General features: G+C 46.9%; 1 protein-coding gene across 6 annotated transcripts in view; it reads right to left on the bottom strand.

The window, feature by feature from the left end:
- Window positions 1-1,007: 1,007 nt before the first annotated feature.
- The window catches only part of mast4 (microtubule associated serine/threonine kinase family member 4), a 58,478-nt gene continuing 44,765 nt past the window's right edge, over window positions 1,008-14,720 (bottom strand). For 5 of the 6 annotated variants that reach the window (XM_068335676.1, XM_068335677.1, XM_068335680.1 and 2 more), the window contains 13 exons: window positions 14,398-14,530; window positions 14,149-14,314; window positions 12,155-12,256; window positions 11,423-11,545; window positions 10,487-10,596; window positions 9,917-10,038; window positions 9,509-9,723; window positions 9,155-9,355; window positions 8,511-8,737; window positions 7,744-7,866; window positions 7,528-7,664; window positions 6,921-7,105; window positions 1,008-6,823 (listed from right to left, as the gene is read on the bottom strand). In XM_068335676.1, coding sequence (XP_068191777.1) covers window positions 3,546-6,823; window positions 6,921-7,105; window positions 7,528-7,664; window positions 7,744-7,866; window positions 8,511-8,737; window positions 9,155-9,355; window positions 9,509-9,723; window positions 9,917-10,038; window positions 10,487-10,596; window positions 11,423-11,545; window positions 12,155-12,256; window positions 14,149-14,314; window positions 14,398-14,530 — 5,122 coding nt within the window. In that variant the 3' untranslated portion in view covers window positions 1,008-3,545. The remainder of the gene's footprint in view (window positions 6,824-6,920; window positions 7,106-7,527; window positions 7,665-7,743; window positions 7,867-8,510; window positions 8,738-9,154; window positions 9,356-9,508; window positions 9,724-9,916; window positions 10,039-10,486; window positions 10,597-11,422; window positions 11,546-12,154; window positions 12,257-14,148; window positions 14,315-14,397; window positions 14,531-14,720) is intronic. The other variant, XM_068335678.1, reaches the window with a different exon arrangement.

The raw sequence follows: 14,720 nt of genomic DNA, 5'->3' as shown, positions 1-14,720 counted from the left end.
AGCCCGGATGACAGGAAAACAAAACGTTTTCGAGTGTTTTACTCCTTTATCTACGACTTTTCCCTCCTCTGCTCATCTAAAAGTCTCAGGGTAAACCAGTCACGCATAGGGCCGCAGCTTCACCTGTGTTGCGTGTTTTTTGAGAGGGAACCCACGCATGATTTGTGTGCGCAACACGGTTACTTATATGTACCGTTTGTTCTTCTCCACATGTCCCCACGCGTGTCCTTTTAACTACACACCCTATTGATAAGCGCGTCCATATGATTAGTATTGATCAGTGTTTGGAAAACTGATTAGGTTCCAGCCAGTCTCCGCTCTGGAAGCAGCCAGACGCACAATGAAGATGCATTTTATTATCCCGAGAGTCCACTTAGTTTGATTTCGGTGGGATGTGGGTGTGTGTTGGGGGGGGGTTGACATAAAGTGGTATTGGTGTTTCTATGTACATGACATAAACAATAGGATTTCCTATATCGCAGCATCACCTTCCATTCATTCTTCCACGTCATCATACACTGTATATATTTTTGCTTAGTCAACAGTCGTTGATCCGTCTGCATCCTTAACGTGGTAATCCCACGTGAAATGACAGTGTGGGTTAATCTGTGTGTGTGTGTGTGTGTGTGTGGGGGGGGGCATCAGATTCATCCTAAACCTCAGAGGATTTCCGCATACAACATTAATGCGCCGCGCAGTTACACAACCGAGCGCCGACCTGGACGCGTGGAGGCGGAAGGATGCTGCCCCCTCCCGGCGGCCAGCGGTACTGCATGGAGTGGGATTTTAATCACAGAAGGAAAATAAATTGGATGGGACTGGAATGGTTCACTTTCCTGTGTATTTTGGTTCTATTTATAGTCATTTCATAGTAAATTTTTAAAAAATATATAATTGGGAATTTATGAAACTCCTTCATGAAGACAAATAGTTTCTTCCACATTTGAGTGACTTGCTGCGCATCCAGTCACCGCGGATCAAAACATCACAACCAGGAATGAAAGGGTTCATTTATAATACCATTTTATTTTCAGCATTACGCGACATTAGAAGTATAAATATCTGTTTTAATGTACAACATCTATGACATCCATAGAGCTTTCCTTGGGCAAATTACAAAACTCAAAACACTTTTATTGCACATAATTCTAAAAGACAAACCATTGTAAGCGAGTTCATCTAATACTAGTTCTGCACACAGGCAAGAAACTCCAAACGAAAAGACAAGCAGACAAAACAAAAAAAAACCAAACCCAAAAGAACCTGACATATGAAGACACTGATACTACACGAACATGTTCTCATGAAGCGTCCTTGCGACAAAAGAATCCGACACCACTGGAAACGACGAGATCTGTGACACCCAACATAGATTTTGGCAAATCAACAATATACAAAATATACATCCATAATGCTTTTGTAAACAAACAACGAATGTGCTTCAAGGATTTAGATGTCAGTCATCCAAGCAAAAAAAAACCAAAAAAAAAACCCCACACACGCTTTCAATTGTTAAAATAAAATTCAGTGATCGTCTAAATCTGAAGTCAGGAAAAGTAGAAAATTCAGACACCAGTTTCAGGTCTTCCTGCCTTCTGGACTGAATATTGGCAAAACAGTAAGGTGCAATTATTCTCCCATAATAACATTGGTGATACATTTACAATATCTAATGTGCATGAACATCAGATTCTTTTGACAATAAAATCTCTTCGATCGACCGCCTGCGTTTTGGTTTCAATCTCGGGACAGATGAGCGACATTCCGCGTTAAACAAAGCCTCTTTCTAAACGTAGACCAGATAACGGCGACAGAGCAGACGCTGGATCACAAACTTAGCGTCCGAGGCTACTCTCTGGTTTCCATTAGGGCTTGAACTTTGAAGGCATCTACAGTTTGGTGTGAATTCAGACCAGAGACAGCTTCTCTAGTACCGAGTGTACGCACAGTGACACCAAACGAAACTGTGGAGAAATGATGTGAATGAACAGTATATAAAATGTTTAGCCGCGTGAAAGCTTTAAAGGAACATTACACCCCCCCCCCAAAAAAAAATAGAAAGTTCAGTCATGATCTCTTCGCCTCCATATTTTCTCCTTCTTTATTTTCTATTATTTTTTTAGCGCCGTTCTGCTCAGCATGAGAAGCAAATGGATCAACATTTGTCACCCAATGAGAGACTGCATGTTTTTTTTATTTAACCAGCGGCACACCTTCCTCAGTTGGGGGTGCATGCTAACGCTTGTAGCTTAGAGGCTAAGGAACGCTCTCTTTTGGCGTGGAGGCGAGTATTTCATGACTGGATCTCTCTTTTTTTTTTTAAAGCCGGCCGCGGATCATCGAGAAGAAATCCAAACACACGCAACTTGAACAACACTGAGACATAAGCCTGACATGGAAATCTGTTCAAACTGTTACTCTGTGGTCACTTCCTCATCTCACAACTGACTTCCTGTCTGCACAGATGGGGAACGATGATTCCCAAAGCTTTCAGAATCGACTGCAGTAATTATTGCCAAAGCGTGTGCAGTACTTTTCTTGTGAAATGCCGACATCTCTCACAGTTTTGTTATACAATGCTACATCTTTAGAAACCGCCCCCATAACCCCGCCCCCTACCCTGCCCCGCCTCCCAACGACTATTTTCAAGTTCATTTGGGGATGACGTGAAAACGCGTCTCAAAGACGACGTCCTCCAGCGACACACATCACAGTTAGCTTACGTTGGACCACAGAGTCATCGAGTGGAACACGACGCTGCGATACGAACGAATGACGCCGCAAAATCTTTACGTAAAATACCAACAATCATGTAAGCCCACGAACCCCCGTTTACAGTGTTATCATATTTACACCCAATTGCATAAAAATCAAACATATGTACAGATGTCAAGAGGAATGTGAATAAACACCATAGCTTGCTTAAAAACAGCAAGATTTATTTCCTATAATCCTAAGGCCCCTTCACTAATTCATGATTTTTAGAACTGTGACATGATTATATAATTTTTTTTTAATTTCTTTTTTCTTTTTTTTTTGGTGAAAAGCACAGCCTCCCCTCACTGCGAAAAAACCCAACATAATAATTAAAAAAAAAATAAACTGCCTACGTGGAACAATCGAGATATAGCTGCTGAATTGCACGAGAGCACATATGCGTGTTCTACTGCATTAAAAGACCTTCAGGTCCTCCGAGTCGACGAGGAAAGAGTGCAACTCAAAGCAATCTCCTCTATGGCACCGTTTCTACAGTACGTCACCGCCTTCGGAAGGCGACTCGCCGCTGATTGCACAAAAGCCGAAAAACGAAACCTCCAAAACATTCACTTAAATTGCTTCACAAAATACCAGCAAATGATTGCCTACATTCGGACTTGGCGATATTTAAAGCACGCACACGTTTTTTTTGTTTTTTTTTAAATCGGCATGTAACAGCTTCCCCGGTCCTCGAACGAAAGAAAAGGCATGATGATGCTCGCACAAGCGACCCCTAACATTCTCCTCCGATTCTTCCGGAGCGAGACTAAGTCCCACCTCCCCCCACTTCATTTCCTGTGACTCCGTGGCGACTCCTTCTGTTTGCTCCTGCCGGCGTCTTTGTCCGGAGTGTCTTTCGGTGTGGGCGGAGCAGCAGCTCGCCTAGCGCTCTTCTGTGCAGGTGCGACCTCCTGGACGGCGTCTTTCTTCTTCTTCTCAACCTGTTCCTTCTTGCTGGAGGTCGTCTGTTTGTCTGGGGCGGGGGCCCTGGCGTCTGGGCCCTTGTGGCTGTCCGCTACCGGCGTTTCAGTTTTGGGGCCTTCCTTGGAAACCTTGGTGACAGTTTCCTGGGGAACAAAACCGGAGATCCTGCCGGAGACGGCGCCGACGCTGGAGTGTACTTCCTTTCTCGCCGCGGGTTTTGGCAGCGCCGGCGGCATCTCCGCCTGTGAGGGGACGTCTGATGTCAGCTGATGACGAGGCGCGGCGACGGGTGTTGGTTTGGACTCCTGTTGGTTTTTATCGACGGGGGTTGGAGTTCTTGACGGGGGGTCTTTACGTTTGGCATCAGGACTTTGTTTTGTCAGCGTCGTCTTCAGAGAGGAACAGGAAGTGACGATTTTAGGAGGGAGGGGTTTCGTCTTGGAGACCGAGCTGACCGTTACTGCAGAGCTTCTGGGCTGGACGTCTCTCTGCTTTGCATCGGCGTTAGCGACAGAGTGTGAAGATTCTGTGCGCAAAATGGTGTGTTTCAGCAGGACGGGAGGAGACGAACTGTGAGGTTTCATTTCAGGTGTTTTTGACTCCTCTGTTGTCACGGCGACAGGCCTGGACTCATTTTTAGGGCTCCAAACATTTTCGATCGCTGAAGGTTTCCCACTCATGAACTCCTTCAAGCTGCGAGTGTTTGAATCCGATGGTTTGTGTTGAGATTTTTCAGCTGGATTTTTTACATTCTTAAACTTTGGCGATGTGAAATCCTCTTTTTTCTGTAGCAACATGCTAACACTTTCCATCGCACCACCAGACACAGTTTTATCCTTCTTATTTACACTCAGCGTGACGTTATTTAACGAGGTGACCATGCTGAGTACGACTTCTCTTTTCGGCTCTACCTTCGTCGATGCGACACACACGTTAACATCCTCCAGTGAGCCGCCTGGATCGCCGTCTAATTTAACGGCTGATATGTTAGCTTGTACGCTGTCCTTACTGTCGGATGTTTCCCGGCAGTCCTGACCTTCAGGTTTCAACCTACAGGTCTCCTCTGGCTTTGCAGAGACAGATGAAGAGCAGATGTTCGGCGGCGGCTGTTCTGTAGACGCAGAGATGCCTCGCACTGCAGAAGCAGCCATGTTTGAACTCTTTCCTGCTCTGTGATCTGACTCCAAACCACAGTTTATCTCCTGCTCCAGTGACACAGGTAACGGCTCGCTGGCATCGGGAGTTTTAACGTCCACCTCTGGGTCGGGTGGAGTCAAAGAGACGTCTGTCTTGGAGCTGCTGATGTTTGGTGATGCGGCATGCGGCGCCACTTCCTGTAGTTCGGCTTCATCCTCCTGATCTTCGTTGCTGACTTCCCTTATGGACGGTGTTTTTCCACAGGAGGAGAAGTGAGAGCTGTGTCGGGGGCCTCTGTGTTCGTGGGCCAACGGCGAGCTGACCTTCATAACCGTCCTGCTCTCCTGCTTCACGCTTTGAGCCTTTAGAGACTCGCCAGTTCTGTCGTGCGTCTTGTCGATGCTCTGACCGGTTCTCTGACCGTTCGACTGGTCCTTGGAGGCGACCACGATGCTCAGAGATGAAACGGCTTCAAGGTTTGGGGAACAAGTTTTCAGCTTGTCTGCGGTTTTCATTGTGATCTGCCTCTCCATTGGCGTCTGGAGCCAAATTGGGTGACTGACCGGAGCGTTGTCACTTGTGTTCTCCGTCATTTTAGACAAACAAGTTTCTGTTTTGGAGACTCGGGGCCCTGAGAGCAGGCCAATGTCCAGAGTGCCCTCTAGAGGTCGGAGGGAGGAGACGTGTCGTCCTTCCAGTTTATACTCGGACGAGGTCTTTCGAAGGGAAGTCTCGGCTGAGGAGATGAGCTGGAGTTTTTCCACGGCGCTCTCTCCTCTGCTGGAGAACATCTTGGGGCCCAAACACTCAGGACTGGAGTGAACACTCCCCAGGCCTGCCTTCATATGGTCGTGAGACATGGAGTCCAGCTGGAGGCTCTTGGACCTGGTGGAGCCAAAGTGAAGACTCTCATGGATGCCAGAAGAGCAGCGACACATGCAGTCGTCCCGTTCTTCGAACGACAGCCTCTTCCTGGTGAACTCAATGCTGGGGGCTTTAAAATCCAGCCTGTCTGGCTTCATGGAGTCTTTCCCCTGCCGACAGTGCTGCCTCTCCGGGTGAAGGGAGCACAGAGTCGATCTCAATCCTCCATCGGTTTCACCTCCAGACGTTTCCACGTTGCCCTCAGAGACTCGCGTGGTGAGTTTCTTAAACAGCACGTCTTTCAGGGTCGTGCTGGCCGCTTTGGCCTCCAGAGGCCCAGAATCAGGGCTGCTCTTGCTTTGGCCTCTGGTCAGAATACTTTCATCCCTGTCATCGACGCACAGGGAGAACGAGTCTGACTCGCGTAGGGCGTCTTGCTTCTGGAGCGACTCCCTCCTCTCTGACCAGTCCTGTCTCTTCACAACCATTTTGGACTTCAGCTTCTCCTTGTCGAGCTCCTCCACGGACTCCTGCCTGCTCATCTTGCGGCTGACGGCCCGCTTCAAGCAGCCCTGTTCCACGGGACGAACCCGAGTGATGGCCGGCGGGTCGCAGGTGGTTTCCTCCACGCTCTGCAGGACGGTGTAATCCCTCTCCCCGGTCCTCAGCTCCTCATCCTGCACCTCCTCCTGGGTGACCTCCAGGCTGTGTTTCCTGGGACAAAGATGCTTCTTATCTCCAGTGTAAGAAGAAGACAGCTTCTCCTCAGACTGGACACGTTTCAGGAGGGGGGAACGAGGCGGCTCGGCACTTTTGGGGCGCACAATATGGCGTACAATAGTGGGTGGGGAATGTATCTTTGCAGGGAAGCCTTGCGTCGTCTTGGAAATGGCCACAGAATGGCCACTAAGAAGAGGAGAGGGGGAGCGTTGAGGAGATGTCGGCTGAGGGGTGGGAGAAGGTGTGCGAGCCAAAGGGGACAGCGGGATGCTTCCGGCGGACTTGCGGCGCCCCTGGCGAAGCCTTTGCCCGGGCAGTTTTGGGCCGAGGCCGTGGAGGGTGCTGGGACGGATGTGGCCGGAGCCCGCGGGGGAGTTTGGGGCACTGGAGCTGGGGGAACTGCTCTGGGAGGAGTTCCCACCTGCCGTTTGAAACAAAAGAGAAATTTATCATTTAGGATCCTGAAAAAACGCAAACCGTTACACATCTGATCAGAAACGAGGTCATAAAACTCCGACCTGACTGAGTGAAATCCGGCGCGGGGCGGAAGGCGGCGGTAGGGGAACGGGGGGAGAGGCTGTGGGTGGGGGAGCCGGGGAGACTCTCACCGGATGACAGGGAGTGGTTCAGGGAGGAGAAGCTGCGGCTCGTGTGCAGGAGAGGAGAGGGCTGCATGGCAAAACGCCGGAACAGGGAGCGCCGCCTGGAAAACCGTAACACAGAGGAGAAAGTCATTTGAAGTTTCGTCTTTAGGAAGCTTTTATAAAACGGTACAAACCACATCATTACATGTTATACTAAGAACTTCCTCATACTTCCTGTCGCCACCAGGAATTCTGAATTCTCTGGATCCGTCGCAACACTGACTCACTAAAAACTTCCTTTCTTCTTATCCCATTAGGGGTCGGCACAGCGTGTCATCTTTTTTTTTTTCAATGAGTAGATGAACGCTCATATTTGTTTGGCAAAGTTTTTTATGCTTGATGCCCTTCCTGCCTCAACTTGTGTGGACAGACCATTTCCTGTATGGTCTTTCATCGAGGGAATAAAAAAAACATTGTGGAAATTTTTTTTTAAAAAGCCTCTACAGTGAATGAAACATTAGTTTAAGGAGAAGAGTCACACCTCTCCGGCGTCCTCTCCTTTTTCGGCTTTTTGGCACATCTGACCATTTTGCTCCTGTAGCTGTTCCTCCTCGCCGGACCGGTTTTTATGGAGGTGTTTTCAAAGGGGGTTGTGGAGATGGCCACTTTGCTGCCACTCTGGAAAGAAAGGACAAACTCCAGATGTTAAACACAGTCGAGATCCCCCTGAGCTGCAGCAGCGGTGACAGTGATTCACCTTGAGCAGGAGCTCCACCACCTCGGTGTGGACGAGGCCGTGAACCGCTTCTCCGTTCACGTGAGTGATGAGGTCACCGGCTTTGAGTCCTGCTTTATGCGCAGGGCCTCCTTCTTCTACGTTCTGAGTGGTGGACATTGAGACATCGGCGATTATGGTCAGCCAATGATGGGACAGCAATCATGTTTTTTAGTTTTTTATAAACCCTCTGAAATTACTTTCACGGGTTACTTCCTTCTCTTTCCTGACTTTCAGAGGCTTGAACACTTGGATGGAAAAGGATTTACATGGCAACTTCCTGAGCTTCAACACGTGTTGTACCGCAGGACCGCGTGGAAAATCATCCACCTGGGTGTCATGTTTACATCGCTGGTGTTCGGAGGCGGAGGCAGTGAATACATGAATGCGTTATTTAACCCGGATTCCGACTGTACCATTTCCAGGTGAAAATAAACACCAGATGTCAAAGGGTGTTTGGTCTTTTGTGTTGTATAGATTTGTGGATGGTTAATGTCCAATCGCCATGTTTCACTCGTTGCTAAAATAAACTGTGGGTTTAAAGCTCAACACACGTTGGTTTTCATCCCAATGTGTGTTGAAAACACCAGTTCTGATTGTACAAAACTGTTTAAATAGGAACCAACCTGCATTTGATTATTATTTTGCGCTCAAATTCGATTGGCAGCTCTCAAACAAGCCTCAAAGCCACTTTCTGTTCTCAGTAAAGTGAACAAAAATGACCGATCACGCTTCGCCACAGTCCTTACCCAGACCATATGGTAAACGGTGTAGACGTCACCATCGCAGGCGTACACCCGGATCGCCCTCAGCGTGAAGCCAAACTTCTTCCCTGAGCTGTGGATGACGACTGGCTGCCGCGGGTTGGCGGTGAAGAGGGAGGAGTCTCGGCTGGGGGAGGAGTCTCTTGAAGACGGGTCTGAAGAGAGGGAGTACGGAGACAGGGGGCTGGCCAGCGGAGATACCCCAAAGGTATCTGGAAGGACGACAACACACAATCACCACCTGAGCAGCATGGATCACAGGGCACCGGCCTAGCCGGGTAAGGGGGGAAGGGCTGCTCTAAAGCTATGGAGTCGGGGTCATTCTGCTCCTGCTGGGGGAGAAACTAATGGGATTTTCTCTCCCTCCACCGACGACCTCTCGCTCCTGCCCTGCTGTTTACTTCACTTGTTATCGGCTTGTGCTCGGCTACTTGCCCAAGGCTGCTCTGGAAAATGGAACTCGCAGCATGAGCCAATTTCACACACATCCATACTGGGGCGTCTCTCTTTCACGTTATTAGTTCAGGCTGATTGGAATTCTGCACATGTCGCCTCTTTGACATACACCTTCAACAAACCAGACTGAGTCAACGGGTCGATAAATTTATTTTACGTGTGGTTCGACTCACCACCGGGGATCGTAAGGGACAGAGCGCCAGTCGACACGGACTTGGGGACTTTGGGGACGGCTCCCGTCTTCTCTGCAGCACTCTCAGGCCGAAGGGAGCTGGTCGGAGGTCCCTGGTCTGCAGGGGCGTGGCCGGTGCCCTCTGGGCTCTCCACCCCCTCACCTCTGGGTGTCAGCTGGTCCAGATGCTCAGAGAAACTTCCTTTTAAGTACAAAAGACGAGCATGAAGTGAGACACGTGAAATGACCTCTTCTGTCTGCGTAGTGAAGCTGAAGCTAGATGAAGCAGCAGGAAGTAACAAGCTAGCATCACTCCGCCTTAAGTTCATGAAATCCACCATGATGATTTCGCTACCAGAGAGCGTGGCTCCGCTGTGAGTGCTGCCTGGAGTGGTGGCATCGGGCTCGTCCCGCGGGAGCTCCCCGATAGAGAAGGATGTCTTGCTGGGGTGGCCGAGGTCTGACGTGTCTTCTCCTTCGCTCTCCGTTGAGATGGCAAACTTAGGCAGCAAGTTGGGCCGGGGTCCTTGATTTCCAGTGTCGGTATCTGTGGAATGGGGCAGTGAAGGTCTGGTGGAAGGAGAGCGGAGACCGTAATGAGACAGATTTGTGAGAAAACTTGTGTAGCTCCTAGTTTTAATATTTGGGTTTAGGGTTAGGGTTCATTAATAAGCAGGATGTTGATTCAACTATGTTTCCTTTTGCTGGATTAAGCTGAAAACTCTTCAAGATATGTGCAGAGGTTTCATGAAGGCAAACATACATTTCAGCAAAATCTGGCGTCCAGCTGAGCGAGTCAACCGTCAGCGGGCTCTCGCTCTTCTTCCCTTCCGTCTCTCCTTTCTCCTCCAAGTGTCCACGCGACAAATCCAGGCTGCTGTAAACCTGTCGGAAACACGGACCCAGCAGAGTTACGAGACAGCAGCGCGTTGCTTCTGCAGATGCCGACCTCATCGGGTCGTATAAAGACAAGGTTTAGTTGTCTCTGAGGGAAAGGTTCAGACGCTTCCTCTGAGATGCCCTGCTGCTTTCAGAGACACGGTAAGGCTTTGTGTTGATTGGAGAGTGGAGAACATTGCAACGCAGCACAACAATGACTCCCAGCTCGTATTGTGTTCCACATTACACAAACATAAAAACACACAGATCTGATTTGCAAGCGGAAAATATATGCAAAATTTAATTTCCATATGAAAAAGCGCTGCTCATGTTTTATTCCTCGCGGACAGATGAGGCTTTTACATTAGTCAAATATTGGCAGAGGTGGTCGTACCTACATGTTAATGTGTGCTGGGTTTCTAAAGGGGGGTGGGGGGTGAAATTCAGGACAAACCTTAGAAAACCTGTGAGAACATGAGGAGAACTGGCGCAGCTCTACATTAAAGTCTTCATCATTCGTATCCTCTTCCTCCGTCTCCAGGTGATGGTATCTCTCAGAACGAGCTGGAAAAGATAAAAGATTTAGATTCAGATTTTATTTTCATTTTTTTTTTATTATTACGAGTCATTTAAAATTGCCGAAGGTGAATTAAGCAGAGGAGTATAGAATATATTTAGAGTTAATACAAATCTGTCCCTGAAAGTGAAACTATTTCGCCCATTATTTTGTCACAGCGGACGGGTCTATATACTGTGATTCCCATGAGTTTCAGCTGACGTTGCCATGGAGAAGAGACCATTCGCAGGCATTGCTCAGAGTCAGGGGAAGCATTTTGTTTGTGGAAACAACAAAACACTGCACTATTGTTTGTGGGGCTAATCCAGAAATGACCCAGAATTTAAGAGTAAAATCATTAAAGCTGTTTGTCTGCACTTTTCTCCACAAAGTAATCTGAAGCTTTCTCCCTCTGTCAGCGGTGCAAGAAACCTGAAGCAGCTCTGAAATCGTAACTCATTTCTCCCTCAAATAAAAGAAGAGACATTTTCTAATGCAGGTGTTAATATTTTATATTAGATTGTAGATTTCTTTTGACAGTTTTATGAAGATCAAAATAATTTCTCCACATAAAAATGTCTGGGAAAAATTATTAGGACTTTTGTGCTCACTTCTTCAGGGGTATGTCTGAAGGAAGGGTGTCTGTGATGCTAAATATGATATATCCCCCAATCAGAGGCTGTTTCGTGTCTACGTTTGGAAGTACATTTTCATTTTGAGCCACAAGATGCTGTAATGCTGTTAAAGAAAGTAAATTAAATGCTTAACTAATAATATTGTGACGCTTTGTTTATCGGAAGCACATCTTTTCTATGCAGATCTACGAACACTCACTGTCAAAGTAACTGGTGTCATCTTCAGACTCCAGCTGAGGGATGAACTCTGCCTTCTGCCTCAGGAGGCTGTTCCAGTCCAGGTTATGAAAAAACTGATGCTGCTTAACTTCAGCTGCCCCTCCTGCAGTGGGAAAAAACACGAGTGAACGCCTAGTGAGAATAAATCGTGAATAAAACACATCAGACAATGAACCGAAGCGAGGAAACGCTTACACTACGCTTCCCTTTTCCCCAGAGGCTGCAGGTCGAACCTATCAGGACCATAAATTATGCAGCACAATTTCCTGCCTGTGACCTTTCGTGGAACAGTGGAAGCCCTGGTGAACGGCGGCCTGGTGAGCCCAGATCTAGACAGAGAAGGATGTCTCTCTGTCCTCTGACTGAACTGGCTCCATGCATCCCTCTGATTAAAAGGCTGTTGTTCCGGGTTATGGCTGCTTTTACAACGCAGAGGAGCTACAGCCTTTGTGCTTGATATTGCAGGGAACTAGATTCATGGACTGGCAGAGGAAAGAACTACGATTGATCAAAGGGAGGAGGTGAGGAGGCCACAGAATAAACTGCTCGGCTGCTGGATGACCTCAATTTCTTCCCCTGCGACTCAGAATAATGAACGGTGCTGAGGTGGATGGAACAGTCACATGGGGATTTACTGTTGCCCGTACTGCCTGTCAAGTCCTAAGCGAGTTACGTGGCGGCCATTCGGCGTGTTTGCTCTCCGTGTTCATACCTGCGCCCATCCTCTCCAGAGGATTCTGTCTGAGCAGCAAGGTGATGAGCTCCTGGGCGTCAGGCGGCGGGGCGTCTTCCCCGTCAGGCCAGTTGATCTCATCTGGAAACAGTTTAGCGTTAGCTTAAATTAAAACCAAACAATGTAGAAGCTGCTCACGTAGCTCAGCTATTATACATTTTTCAATGCATTTAAATGGGTCATAAGGACATTTTTAACTAAAAGAAAACATCTCTTCCCGCAAAATTAGCTGCTTATATTAGCAATCCGGTTTGAGCCCCAATGTTTAATAAGGTGGTGAATAGTTCTGCATTAACTGATGAGGACGAATCTCCTGTTTGAAGACAGCTCACGCTGTTAAAGCCCATCACTGACTGTTAAATGAGCATAAATGTTAGCAAGGCTCCAAAAAAAAAAAAAAAAAGTAAAATTAATGATGAGTTCATGGTCATTCAAAATTTGTAGATGTATAAAGTTTGTTGAGGCTTCTATGAAAAGTTTTCTAAACGTGTTCGGGTCAATAATCGTTAGTGACAGATGGACAGACGGACTTTATCCCCCCAAGTCACAACATTTCATTTCTAACATGTGTTCACGCAGCGCTTCGACCTCCTGCTGCTCATTTATTGCTCAGGACACATGCAGGTAATTTTTCATTAAATGCAATGCTAGCTTTGTGTTGGTCTGTTAGCATTATCTCCACTGCTAGCTACAATTTCTTAATAGCGCTCTGCTACTTTAGCTTCCCAGAATAACACTTAACAAGAGCTAAGTGTATAAATTATTTTACTGAATGCTGGAGAGTTATTTCACACATACATAAGCTATCAGGACATTGTGAGTGAGCGACTACATGCAGCGTCTTCAAAAGACTGAAACGATGCAATTATCATTTTTCTAAAAAGCTATGTAAGACTTTTTCTTTCTCAGTCCCAAGAGAGGTTTGCTTCAACCTAAATGGGACCCACTAAAGCCGAAATTTGCATCATTCATTTTATTTAGCTTCTCCAAGCAAAGGTGTCCGCATAATGTTTGCAGGAGACCATTTACATGTGCTCTAAGCCCCCGGTGAAAAGCCTCGTGGATAAGCAGTGGAACAGAGAGCAAAGCCCGCCTGTGCCATGCTGATTGTCTGCTCTGTGCACAGTTTGCCCCCATTTTAATCAAATTTGGGAGGGGAGTTATGAATATGTATGCGCAGCCCGAGGCCAGGGTGGCATGCATTCAGTGTTCGCGCCCCTTTAATTAACAGTCGCTCTCAGAGGCTTGGTCCTGTTTGATTGAGAGCATATCAAATCAGTCATGGCGTGCCATTCATTCGGAGGCCACAGATAGAGACCGTTGTCCCGGGAACATAAATAACATAATTCATCTGAGTCTCGGCATCGACAAGATAAAAGCTCTTGTTTCCCTGTTTAAAGGGTTCTGCTGCGTTGTCGGCACCTTGAGACCAGGAGAGAACAAAGTTAATTCATCACAATATAAAAGTTCACTTCGTGGTCTGAAGTCGAACACAATCCTTTTGCTGCCCGTCAGGGAAATCTTGTTCTCCAATAAATTCTATTTAATTAAATATTTTATTCATATTTTAGGGTTGTTTGAGAATTTCTCCTTATATGCTGGACGTGAGACTTCACTTACAATCACATCCAGTAACAAAAAACACCATTAGTACAATTTTATATTCAATAAACGTACATGAATAAAGAAGGACGTGATTTTCATGTTTAAATCCAAACATCAAAGAATTTGTGAAAACGAAAGCTTCTTTAATATTTTTATTTTCAGCGTTTATGTTGCATGATCAAACAGATTTTCAAGAAACTTGTTAGGTCCTGAACCTAACTGAGTGGTTGAGTGGTTACTGAGTGGAATTTGGGTTTAAGTGAATCAAAATGGACGACTGGTGGAAGTTTTTGTTGGGACTGAACTGGAGCGTCTTCTGAAAGTACCGTCAGAAATCATCACTCGTGAAAAAGAGAGGGAACACTGACCGCTGATAACCTGTCCAAACAGCTCCTCTGGCGTGTCGCCAAAAAAAGGCACGCAGCCCACCAGGAATTCATAGAGAATGATGCCCATTGCCCACCAATCCACCGGCTTCCCATAGCCTTGTCTGAGGATCACCTCCGGGGCGATGTACTCCGGGGTTCCACACACCTGAACACACAAACACGATGAATATGAACACACTGTGGTTTGTGGAAAACGTCTTAAAGCGTTAGTAATGGAATAAAACCGACCTGCTTATCGGAGAACTCTCTGGCATCTTTCTCGATGTGTCCCTCGTACAGGTTGGTAGTCATGTTCATCAGCCCGACTTTGGACAACCCAAAATCTGTCAGCTTAATGTGTCCCATTGATGTAACCAGTAAACTGAAGGAGAGATTGTTAACATTGTTATATCACGGGCATTTCCCTAACATCAAGAGTATGTGTTTCACTCTAAAGTCCAGGCAGCGGTTCTTTATAACCTCAGCCTGATATTCTGAAGACTCAAACATCCATTTACTCAATGTAAACAAAAACATTTCCCGTAGTCATATTCTAATTAATTTCCCAAAGC

The sequence above is a fragment of the Antennarius striatus genome, chromosome 15, assembly GCF_040054535.1.
Source record: "Antennarius striatus isolate MH-2024 chromosome 15, ASM4005453v1, whole genome shotgun sequence".
In the NCBI taxonomy this organism is placed as follows: domain Eukaryota; kingdom Metazoa; phylum Chordata; class Actinopteri; order Lophiiformes; family Antennariidae; genus Antennarius; species Antennarius striatus.
This window is presented reverse-complemented; position numbering and strand designations above follow the sequence as displayed.